General features: G+C 42.9%; 1 protein-coding gene across 1 annotated transcript in view; it reads right to left on the reverse strand.

Moving 5' to 3' along the window:
- Positions 1-12,845, reverse strand: part of ERN2 (endoplasmic reticulum to nucleus signaling 2) — a 67,498-nt gene that overhangs the window by 23,913 nt on the left and 30,740 nt on the right. The window contains exons 7-15 of the mRNA XM_089682429.1: positions 9,476-9,577; positions 7,157-7,418; positions 5,909-5,987; positions 4,580-4,727; positions 3,621-3,739; positions 2,340-2,525; positions 2,014-2,254; positions 474-564; positions 198-387 (exon numbers count right to left, since the gene is read on the reverse strand). Coding sequence (XP_089538555.1) covers positions 198-387; positions 474-564; positions 2,014-2,254; positions 2,340-2,525; positions 3,621-3,739; positions 4,580-4,727; positions 5,909-5,987; positions 7,157-7,418; positions 9,476-9,577 — 1,418 coding nt within the window. The remainder of the gene's footprint in view (positions 1-197; positions 388-473; positions 565-2,013; positions 2,255-2,339; positions 2,526-3,620; positions 3,740-4,579; positions 4,728-5,908; positions 5,988-7,156; positions 7,419-9,475; positions 9,578-12,845) is intronic.

Here is a 12,845-nt window from a genome sequence, read left to right on the forward strand (position 1 = left end):
CAAAAATAAAAGATCTTACGGTTTGTTGTCAGCATCTTACAGAGAGTTTATTTCCCAAACTATGATAAACTACGCTGAAATTAAGCTGAATCCATCCACATTATTCAAGATGAGGCTAGACACTTCCCAGTCCTTCCTCATCACCGTTCAGTGGTGTCATGTACTCCATCTTGTCATTCATACAGATTTGCTCTCACCTCTTGCAAAGTGGCTGCACACAGCTCTAAGGCAATATAACAGAACAGCTTGTCGCTCTCTGTGCAGAAGTAGCGGATGACATTTGGATGTTCATCAGATTCTCGCAGTAGTTGAACCTCTCGATCAGCCAGCATGAAACTCTCTGGCAGAATTCTCTTCACTGCTACAGGGCGGTCATCAAATCTGCCCCTGCACACCAAGGTACCCATGTTACCAACACGGAGAATCCCAGATTAACAGACACTTAGCTTTCATCAGGTGGGTGTGTTGTTTACCTGAACACAAACGTTCCTCCTGCTCCATGACCCAAAACTTCCTTGGGAGAAAAAGAGATTTTCCCCACTTGTATATCTTCCTCATCTATACCTGCAGGAAGAAGGTTCAGCATCAAGAAAATTATATTGTACAAGTTAAATGAAACACTGAAAAGGAGATTATTGTGCAAATAAAAAAGCTACCCAGTACATTTCAGTATGGAGAGAACATGTGACCTTCTCCCCTTCCTCCTGGAATGCATTGCATAAATTATGATCAAACACCTGGGGGAATGTAGAAGGTCATTAAAGCCTTGTACACGCGATGAGAATATCGGATGCATGATCGTCTGGGTTTTTTTGCATGCTAGTCTCATATGGAAAATTAAGAGGTTACTAAATTTATGAAAATTCTCCTACGATAAATTACGTCGGAAGTGATGTCATGTATTGTAATGTTATAAGAAAAATTAATAATAGCGCCTATGGTCAAAATTATATAACTTACTAATAGTGTACCAGCTGCAAAAAATCACCATATATAAAGTGTACCAATAAATAAATAATTTGCGCTAGTAAATGTGTATAAATAAATAAATAATATATATATATATATATATAATAATAAATACATTTATACACATTTACTAGCGCAAATTATTTATTTATTGTAATGTTATGCTTTTTTTCTGAGCATGCGCGGTCTTGGTCACTCGATTTGTTTTTGAACAAATACTGTACTGATTAAACGAAAATCGTTAGTTCTGGTAGCGTACAAGAAAAATTCTCGTGCTTGTCCCTTTGGATACTTTCACATGGACTGTCATGATCGGCTCTCAAGTTTCTCCTCGTGTGTGTACTAGGCATTAGCCTGTGTAAGCTCTGACACCGACTTTCATGTTGCTTACATAGGAATTAGACCTAGCCCTTCAGCGGGAGAACAAATTGGCATCCAGGTGCCCAACCTACAACCCAAGGGCTGCATTCAACTAATAATAATATTATTTTTGTCCAAAAGGTGAACTTATCCTTTAAACTCCCTCAAACACAATCTGATTTCACAAGTTTTAGCAAGCTGAAAAATGTGCTAAAATTATATTTTCCTGGGTGTACAGCGGTGAGATATCTCTCCACCATTATTTATAGGCTCCACCCAACTGTTGTGGCCATTAAACAGACAGATGATTTGTCCACTCCCCTCTTATAGGTTCACGTAAGTCCCTCCAATCTGTTCTTCCTCCACTTAAGTACTTCCCCTTTTCTTCAATCTGTTGTCCCTCCTATAGGTCCACATAAGAACCTCCCCTTTCCATTCATAATTAGCAGTCAAGCTGCAAGACAGCAAAACCTTCTTTATGGAGCAGTGTTGGAAAAAATTATTGCAGAAAATGCCTCCACAGCATTCTCCAAGAATATGAATTTGTTTCACCCCACTCATACTCATGAATTCTATACTTAGTTACACTGCTTACATACTGTATACTATCCAGTTCAATGGACATGAAAAATACAGAAGTTGTTCTACACTGGTCCATGACTGGGGACCTTCTTCCTCCCTCACCTTCTACCTCCCCATCATCTCTGCTCAGACGTTTTGCTCCATTAGCTTGGCTCTGTTCCATATCTCCACTCTGTCTTCCACCACTGCCAGTCCTCTGCTCTCCGGACAGCACCAAGGTCTCTCCAGAAGATGTGGACAGAGCAACCTCAGTGGTCGTGTTCTGCTGTTGTTGGAGATGCAGTAGTTTCTCTTCAAGCTGCTGTTGTAATTGTTGTTGCTGCAGACGCTGCTGCTCCTGCATCTGATTCAGAGAAAAAGAAGGATGATAAATGTGTGCACTGGTTGGCCCAGCTGATATTATTTAAGTGGGTTCATACAACATTTACCTTTGGGTATGTGAGGCCAAAGAGCACCCATCCTCCCAGAAGAAGTGTCACTATTCCCATGATAAGTAGATTTGTGATTGATGAGTCAGGAAGCACAATTCCAGCTTCTTGTTTGTTGCTCTCCATCTTCAACCGCCCTTCAGTGTCACCCTGAGGGATCCCACCTTGATTCTGTGGGGTCCTAAACTGCAAAAGGGGATAGGCATGGCCATTAGGATGGTGACAGTCTAATTAAAGAAATTTCAACTGTCCAGAAAGGCTGAAAAAGACAAAAGATGTTCATTTTCTAACCTGAACTACACAAGAGCTAGAATTTGATTGGTTTCTATGAGCAGTACACTTTTCTTTCCTTTAGAGCAGCCTTTCTCAACCAGGGTGCCCAGGCACCCTGGGGTGCCTTGAGGTTTCTTCAGGGGTGCCGTGGCAAAATGTCTAGAACTTGCCCAAAATTTGTATACAGGCCAGCGGGTGCAACAAGCCTGCCTTTTAGTTATAGAAAGTCACAGGTTTTTTTTGTGCACCATTACTACCTTCTAGCATCCGGCATACTGACAACCAATGACATCAGTTGATAAGGAGGATGTCAGCTGCCAGCACAGCATCCTAGTATGACCCTCCCCTGCCCCTCTCCATCAGTACTGTGGTCACATTAGCTCAGTAATACAGAAAAACTGAGGGAGAAGAGAAACACTGGAATACTAGTCGGTACCAGTGTGCAAAAGTGTATTTGCTTTGGAAGAATAAATCACCTCTAATGTTGGGTGTCCTACATGTGTGGATGTTGCTGCATTATATAAAACTATTAGAATAGTTTTTCACATTTTAGAATGATGTGCCTCAAGACTGTCCATAATTTTAAAGGGTGCCTTGGGACTGTCCATAATTTTAAAGAGTGCCTTGACTGAAAAAAGGTTGAGAAACACTGCTCTAGAGTTTATAGAAAAGCTTCAAACATTTTCTCCTCTAGACACTCTGCCACACTGTAAGTATTCTGGATGTTCTACAACATGAGTCTTCCAATGTGCAGAGCATTGTAGGTGAGATGGTGGAGCGCTAAATGTCTAAACCTAAAAATGGTCCTAACCATTACACCTTCCATCCAAACCTTGGTTTTACATACACTAAGAATGGCTCTTGACAAAGTTTATATTTCTCTTTTAGCACTTAAAAATACTGAGTTTAAAAATTGAGATGTTCAATGCTCAATATAGTTTACTATACATTAACTGAACTTGCAGGTAAGCCACTAAATACGATTATATTTTTCACCATAAATCTTACATCATCAAACAAAGTCCTTGGAGCCGGGCCTCGGATGACGGACTCTGTGTCCCTTTGCAGTGTCTCTGGAAATGCTCTCAGCATTGTGGTATGAACAACATGCGGCACCTCGTGGTGACCTGGGGATAAAAAATGTCAACATTATTCAATAGATACATATGATACATATATTTTTTTCGCTATTGTGGAGTTTTCTCTTTACTTCTTGTCCCAGAAAGGCAACAGGAAGTGAGAGAAAAATCCCCCAAAGAGCGGAGTTCCCTTCATGGGCAGTTGTCCCAATGCAAGATTTACCCTTCACCTTTTGTTCAGATTGCAACTCTGATACGCTCTATTCCCCCGTACTTTCTGTCCCGGTGACAGTGGCCACCAGTATAATAAAAGGATGAATCGCCCCAACTGGGACACATACAGCAACAACACATTGATAATCTAAACTTTCTTCACTCTATCCAAAACTAAAAGAAAAGTTTTGTTTTTTACATACACTTTAAAGGGCCACTATAAAGGAATATATTATATTCTGGTAACTGTATGGTGTTACCACCTGTAATGATTGTTTTTAGTATGTGAATTTCTTTTAAATTTCATTATTTAGATGTTTTTCTTTACATGTATGTGCAGACCAAGCCGTCCAACAAAAGTGACATTAAAGCCAGCCATAGATGGATCAAATCTTGGCCAGTTCAGCAGAGACAGCCGAGATTTGATCCATCTATGAGTAGGCTGGTTGTACTGAAGTGGATTCATCAATTGACTTCAGTACGACCAACCTGTTAGATTTTTTTTCTTCATGCAATCACTGCCAGCAGCTATAGCTGACAGCAGTGATCATAGTGCTCTGCTGGCGGGGAATCAAGCAATTTTCTTTCCTGCAACCTATGGTTCAGTTTCATTCAGCCATATAGCAATGTTGTGATAGCTCAGTTCCCTCTAATTGGTCTGGCCAACCCTCTTACCTATCAGCAGCCACTGGCTGGCAGAAACCACACCACCATGTGGGTATTTGACATCTGTGCTGGGTGTTACATCAAATTCTGTAGACTCTTTCAGTGTGACATCCTTGGTAGTGGGACCCTCTATCCGGGCCAGGGTGATTCCACGTGGCTAGATCATGTGACAAAACAGAAAACCAAACTTAGAGAAGATCACATTACAAGCCTTCTCGTTATCAGTAGCTTCTGGACATTCAACAACAAGCAACAACTGAGAATATGACTTTTACGAGTGACCATTTTGAGCTCTGCAATCAATAATTAGGTAGTATAGGGTAATCAACCACTACAGTGGATATTCTGTAAATAGCAAATATTTTACCGTAAGCATGCTTAAGGAAAACCTGCACTGAAAGATTAGGAAGCTACCGTAGCTCGTCTCTAAAAATGCTAATCGTATAGCTGTCATGGTGATCCAAAGGATTCAAAACATTTGAGGCACTTATTTGTAACAAGTAAGCAAATCAGGAACTTTCTCATCTGCATGCTTGTTACAGGTTAGAAAATACTGGAGCCAAAGATAGCAAAGCAACTAGCATGCTTAGGAGGTTAGCAATGAAAGGCCTTCGTTTCTCTCTGCCTTCTGAACATAGAAGTTGTCTAGGTGATCCATGGGTTCTCTTATCTTCAACACCTTGAGTCTCTGATCTGGAACAAGCATGAAGAACAGGAGTTCGCAAACCACTTGCTGCATACATGTTTTGGGTCAGTCACCTAAAGCGGTAGTAAAGTCTGTATTCAAACTTTCACCTACAGGTATGTTTACAATCAAGCATACTTGTAGGTACAATGAATATCTCCTAAATATGCAAGTTTAGGAGATATTCACATCAGCAATAGTTCATGACGTCACCCGCGCATGCGAAGCTTTGCATTAAGGGCATACAGTATACTGTGCAATGTATAGCAGTGTGCCGCGGCTCCCGTTCGCATGCGCAGGAGTGATGTCATCGTGGCCCCAGCCATTCAAACAGCCGGAGCCTACGAGGGAAGACCAGTGAAGAAGGAAGCACCAGGGGAGCCATGACAGTGCTGTACTAGAGTGCTCCATTTGCAGGTAAGTCTGTCATAATGCGCTAGCATGTGGTGCATACTTGCACATTATGTAGAAAACCTGCAGGGGACCCTTTTTTTTTTTTTTTTTTAAGCTGGACATAAAGTGATCAAAATTCACCGGGTCCAGCAGGGACTGGCCTAATTTTGATCAGTGAATGGCAGTCTTCAAATCAACAGAAGCAGGGGGGGATGGGGGAATCCACCTCTCTTGTTAGTTCTATTAGCTCATATTCTTACCACAATAGAGACTCCCTCATGGATTAGTGAGGTGGAGGCATAGAATCCGCTGGCATGCTTCCCGACATACAATGATGGCCTGGATAGAGAGAGAAACACATGTGATTAGTACATTTCACTAAAGATAAAGGAGGATATAAAAAAAAAAAGAAAATGAATTGAAAGGATTTCCCTTTACTTCTAGTCCCACAGGCACATTAGGATGTAAACCTGTCTAAAGTGAGGGGAAGCCTCCCTAAGGCTGGCTATACATTACACAATGTTTTTTCCTTCAACTGACATAGTCAATGTTGATCGGGGAATCCCTTCTGCTGCGCTATTGTAGTCTGACAGCGGGAGGTTTCCCAGAAGTCAGAATACAATAATCACTGCTGGCGGCTATAGCTGCCAGCAGTGAATGAACAAAAAAAACCTGACAGACTGATTGTACTGAAAGAGATCGTTTGCCTTCAGTACAACCAGCATGCCCATAGATGGATTGAAATTCGTCCGGTTCCTGCTGAATGTTGATCCGTCCCTGGCCGGCTTTAGATTGTTGTTACCACTAAATTGTTTCCTTAGGAAGACTTCCCCTGTTTCCTGTTCTGGTGACAACGCAATAGTTCACAATGATCACTAGTGTAGAAAGAGTTGTGAATACCGCCACAAGGGACAAAAATGGCAAAAGATAGCTTGACTGGAGTTTGGCTATAGATACACTTTAAAAATATATTTTAAATGCTACTTTAATCTTTTTGTCTACTGACTTGTATTCCCCCTGCACTGAAGGATTCAGACAGGAAAAAGAGGCAGCAGTGCCGGTGTTTGATTATGAGTCAGTCAGGTAACAAGTGCTGTAACTTTGTTGTGGGAAAAGTCCTTAGATATGTGTAAGCTCCAAGTCAAAACTTTGAGCTTACACAGGCCTTTGTTTCCTGTCGCTGAATGGAGCGTAGGGGGAATGGAAGGAAGAGGAGTATTTACAGTTTGGGAGCCTAGCAGTTTAGTGAACCTTGTGCATTTTCCTGCATAGGTCATGCACTGCTTCACTTTAATTTTCAATTGTGAATTATGACTGTGGAAGGGGTTACCAAAATGATACCAAAAAAAATCTTGGGCTTCCATCAATCCATAGAAGAATGCCATTTAGTATTGTTGCTACTCCAATGGAGAGGCTCCATACAACAGCACTGCTGTAAACACCGAGTATGGTGACCAAGTCATTCTGCTGAACTAGCGGCTGTGCCGCAGGGTAGTGTATCTACTCACAGTAGATGTGTCTTTGTGCTGCTCAGCTCCTGCACAGCCTGGTAATTCCATTTGATCAGTAGGATGTCCTGAGAGTTGAACGTTAAGTAGCGCAATGTCTCCGTTGCCACGTTGAGATGAGAGATCCGTCTCAGACTATCCTGGTGCCACATGAAGAGCCCGACCACAGGCGAGCCATAATTCTGCATCCACAACACTTGTCCGCTACTCCGGTCGGCTGTGACCAGTAACCCATCACCGGTGGAGGCAAAGTGAGCCATCTCTGTACGGGGAACAACCAAATAGCCAAGATCAGTTGAAATAATAAACATACGAAGTACAAGGACTGTGCAAGTACCACGGTCAGGGGTGTTACTAGGGTAAGGCAGCAGATGCAGAACACATTGAAGACAGGCTGTGGAAGAGGCATCAATATCATGGCTAGATCTAGGGGGGTGCTGGGGTAGGCTATGACCCCCGAGATTTTAGCTGTGCCCCCAAAAGCCAACCCTAACCTGACACTATACTGTCCTAGCCTGCCAGCAGTGACCCCTAGCCTGCCACTGTACTGTCCTAGCTTGCCACTATACTACCCTAGCCTGCCACTATACTGTCCTAGCTTGCCACTATACTACCCTAGCCTGCCACTATACTGTCCTAGCCTGCCAGCAGTGACCCCTAGCCTGCCACTATACTAATCCCAGTTATGTGTTGTGTGGGGAGGAGGAGCTCTGCTACCTGTGCTTATGCTGTTTGAAGTGAAAGGATGGGAAAAGAAGCTGTGCCCCTGGTCCTCTGCCCTGCCAGCAGTGACCCCTGCCTTCTGCTCTGCCAGCAGTGACCCCTGCCTTCTGCCCTGCCAGCAGTGACCCCTGCCTTCTGCTCTGCCAGCAGTGACCCCTGCCCTCTGCCCTGCTAACCTCCGATCCTCTGCCCCCCTGACATGTTTTAACTGCACCCCCACATCGGACAGGCTAGATCCGGCCCTGATCAATATTAACCAGGAAAACAGATAATAATTTTTTTAAAATGGCTGCATTGTCTGTATATGTGACAACTGAGTTGGACTCTGAACATTGCCAAATGTAAGGGAATTTGGAAGAGAACCATCAGATCTTTTCTTCACCCAATTAACACTCATTGTTCAGTGTTGGTCTGGGATCTCCCCATTAGGTAGAGGATTAAAGATGAACAAAAAAAAATTCCAGTTATTACAAAAAACATTATTTTAACATTGAAATACCAGGCACCTGAATCCTGCAGATATAACCCCGAAGAGGCAGGTTCAGCACTCTACACCAATTAGGAGGTCTATAGCTTTCCACAGAGTTGGCAGTCTGATCAATGAATCTGCTTATATTACACTGCTGCCCCTTTGTTGTCCAAGTACAGGTGAGACTGGTCCTGGACTTAGCTGTATTGCCAATGTAGTCTGCAGGGAGGTCCAGAATCACCAGACTGGCTGAACAGAAATATAAATCCTGTGGCAGGAATTTGTGTATTTAGCAGTTTGCCTGGAGTTCAGCTTTAACACAGGTTGGGAATATTATTAGCCTAAAGCTGCTGGTTTTATATATATATATATATAATTAAAAAAAAAGCAAATAAAACAAAACAAGTGATACGGAACTTAAATCTGAATCCCAGTTATGGTCATTTTTAAATAGTTACATGGGTCACGCATGGAACAGTAAGTATGTATGTATCATACCTGTGGGATCCCTGTGGAAGCTGAAAATCACTGTAGTAGGCACTGCTATGCCAGTGATCTCCATTTGCTTCTGGTTTCTGTGCCGAATGGCTGCCCTGCTGCATTGTGAACACAGGAGGTCAGCACAGGTACCATTCAGGAAGGCTTCTGTATTTTCCCAATAAATACAAAGCATTCTCTGATTGGATGAAGTGGAGAGGTGGAGCAATGATGTCACAATCTTCACCTTGTCCAATCACAGAACACTTTGCATTTGAAAATGCAAAACGTTCTCTGTATTGCGCCCATGTTCAGCGAGCAACCTTCTCTGTTCAGTATCCAGAAGAGCAGCTGCTCGACCTGGGAGCCAGCAACAATCACTGTAGTAGCTGTGCCTAGTACAGTGATTTCCAGTTTCCACGTGGATGCTACAGGTATGGCACACAAGTACTTACATTTGTCCTGGGGGACCTATGTAACATTCTAAAAATTGCCATACTTAAACTTCAGCTATAAGTAACTGAGATGTTTTGTTTTCACCTATCCATAATATCTATGTACAGAACTGTGATTGCATGCCCCAACATCTCCCCATAATATAAAAAAAAATATATAGAAAAACTCCATCCAGCTTTTTGGTCAGGACTCACTGTATTCATAGGTCTCGTCACACAGAGGGGCGGAGTAGTCATGGAAGGTGGCGTTCCAACGCAGTTCCCGGGACTTTGTGTCATACATAGTGATCATGTATTCTGTATAATAAAACAAATGTTGACCAATGGTCTGACACAAACAAATAATATGAAGCTCAATTATGAATTGCTGACGGGAGACAAGATTAATTAATCACATACACCTACTCTGTATGTATTACTCAGATAGAAAGATCTGACCACAGAAAGCGGTTAGCAGTAGTAGGTCACATCCAACTGGACTTGTTCTGTAATGTTAAAAATGTTTCATAGCTTCTCCAACACACTTCCAGCGAGTGCCATGAGGATCTACACATTGGAAGGTGATTGGATTAAGGTGTCTGCTCTACCTGTCTGGATATAAATCCTGGGGTAAGCTCCTGACACTTATTAGAACTGAAGAAATGGCTTTTGGAGAAGCTATGAAATGTATTCAATATTACAGAACAAAACCAGTTGAATGTGACTTAAAGTGGTTGTAAACCCTTACATATACCTAATGAAGCCTCAGGTGATACACAGAGATGAAACAAATCCTCCCACATAAGTTGTACCTGTCTATCTGCAGTCTTCTCTTCTCTACATCAGTTCAAAGTGCTGAATTTATACAGCTTGTAGAGCTGTCAAAAAAGGGACAGCAAGCTGAAGTTACACTTTTGCAGAAGTGTGAAGAGAGTTCTGAGAGCAGATTGGAGAGAGGAGACATACCCCTCTCCACACAACTCACAGGAAACAGAGCTGAGGCTGTCAATCTGCTGGAGGCCCCTCCCCTGTCACCATTTTTCACTTGGAGTCAGGAAAATTTGTCAGAAGTGATCCATGCTGATAGCAGAGGAATAAAGCAGGAGGCAGAAAAGACACTTAGTGCCCTGGATTGAGACACACCACAGAGGGATACACTATAGAGGGATATGCCTTATTCATACACTATATTGCCAAAGTATTGGGCCAGCCCTCCAAATTATTGGATTCAGGTGTTCCAATCATCTCATGGCCACAGGTGTATAAAATCAAGCACCTAGGCATGCAGACTGCTTCTACAAACATTTGTGAAAGAATGGGTCACTCTCAGGAGCTCAGTGAATTCAAGCATGGTACCGTGATAGGTTGCCGCCTGTGCAGTAAGTCCATCCGTGACATTTCCTGGCTACTAAATATTCAACAGTCACCTGTTAGTGGAATTATAACAAAGTGGAAGCAATTGGGAACAACAGCAGCTCAGCCACCAAGTAGTAGGCCACGTAAAATTGCAAAGTGGGGTCAATGCATGCTGAAGCGCACAGTGTGCAGAAGTCGCCAACTGTCTGCAGAGTCAATAGCTAAGGACCTCCAAACTTGGTGTGGCCTTCAGATTAGCACAACAACAGTGCATAGAGAGCTTCATGGAATGGGTTTCCAGTGGTGTAAAGCACGCCACCACTGGACTCTAGAGCAGTGGTGTGGCGTTCTCTAGAGTGACCAATCACGCTTCTCTGTCTGGCAATCCGATGGACGTGTCTGGGTTTGGCAGTTGCCAAGAGAACGGTACTTGCCTGACTGCATTGTGCCAAGTGTAAAGTTTGGTGGAGGGGGGATTATGGTGTGGGGTTGTTTTTCAGGGGGTGGGCTTTGCCCCCTAGTTTTAGTGAAGGGAACTCTTAAGGCGTCAGCATACCAAGACATCTTTGACAATTTCATGCTCCCAACTTTACGGGAACCGTTTGGGGATGGCCCCTTCCTGTTCCAACACGACTGCGCACCAGTACACAAAGCAAGGTCCATAAAGACATGGATAAGCCAGTTTGGGGTGGAGGAACTTGACTGGTCTGCACAGAGTCCTGACTTCAACCCGATAGAACACCTTTGGGATGAATTAGAGAGGAGACTGTGAGCCAGGCCTTCTCGTCCGACATTAGTGCCTGACCTCACAAATGTGCTTCTGGAAGAATGGTCCAGCCTTCCCATAGACACCCTCCTAAACCTTGTGGACGGCCTTCCCAGAAGAGTTGAAGCTGTTATAGCTGCATAGGGCGGGGCCAAATCAATACTGAACCCTACAGACTAAGACTGGGGGGCCATTAAAGTTCATGTGCGTGTAAAGGCAGGCATCCCAATGGGGTTCGTCATTTCCTGGTGACGCATGTCCGGACGCCGCGGCCATATTGGATTCCCCCAAGTGCATGCAGATTTACCCATAGGCTGTGGTAAAAACGCTTATTGATGAAGAGGACCATGTGAGTGGAATTATTTGTGGTTTTACCTTTTCCTAAATAAATATACTCCACTATGGAAAGTTTTTTTGTCTTTCTATGAGTCTGAATAAGAGAGGAGGAGAAATAAGGAGTCTGCCAGAGGAGATACACCACTGAGGTGGTAACTGCTTTGGGGCCCTGTGTGGGTCAAGGAGGGGAGGTGAGCAGGCATTGCTGCCATTTGGAGGAGATTATTTGCACCTAGAAGTGGAGATCACGTGTGTTTTCGAAAAGCACAGTCACATGCATGGACATTTTTTTGTTTCACTTATGATGTATATGGCATGTATATGAATTAGGCACTATTTTATGCGGTCAATTAATTTGTTTCACTTATCTATTCACACTCCGTTATGAATTTGGATATATGCACGGTATAATAGGTTTTTAAAGTGTGTATTGTATCAATATAGTTTAATCATATCTGGTTGCACTATTTTTTTCTCCCACCAGAGGGAGGCATCAAGGTTCATTACATAGAGTTGTTACACAGGCATATTAGAATTACATTTATATTAATTTATTTCTATTTTGTTCGAATGCACTTTACTGTATGTATGTGATATAAGCGCTTCACTATTTTTTCTTTTTGTTTGCACTTATTGGTATTAGTCAAGTGATAGCAGCTGTATTTTAATAATCATTCCATTGAGCGCAGGAGGGTTCCTCATATTTTAGGCATCCCAATACTTTTGGCAATATAGTGTATTTCATGTCTGAGGTTTACAACCACTTAAAGGCTGGTACACACAGGCCAAATATCATCTGGTTCAGCACAGTCCAACATTCAACCAGTGTCTACAGCAACCTGTCTGACTTTTGTTGAATGGACATGCTGGAAAACCAGCAGCCGACCGACATCCGATCAGCATGCACAGCCAGCCAGCACACTCCAACATGTCAATATTACTGAACTTTATTAATCACATAGCGTTTCAGCCAAACCTGTTATTAGTCCTAACCCTATGTGCTATGATTAGCTGGCTTTTTGGTCATCTTGCCAGCTGACAACTATCTGCTATCCCCTATCAGGTTTTGCCTGGTGGGAACATCTTTATTCGACTGATCTGGTTATTGGGTCTGAATGTGATGCCTAT

Source organism: Staurois parvus, unplaced genomic scaffold (genome assembly GCF_062004578.1).
Source record: "Staurois parvus isolate SC_StPar_1 unplaced genomic scaffold, SC_StPar_1.0 ptg000289l, whole genome shotgun sequence".
Classification (NCBI taxonomy): Eukaryota; Metazoa; Chordata; class Amphibia; order Anura; family Ranidae; genus Staurois; species Staurois parvus.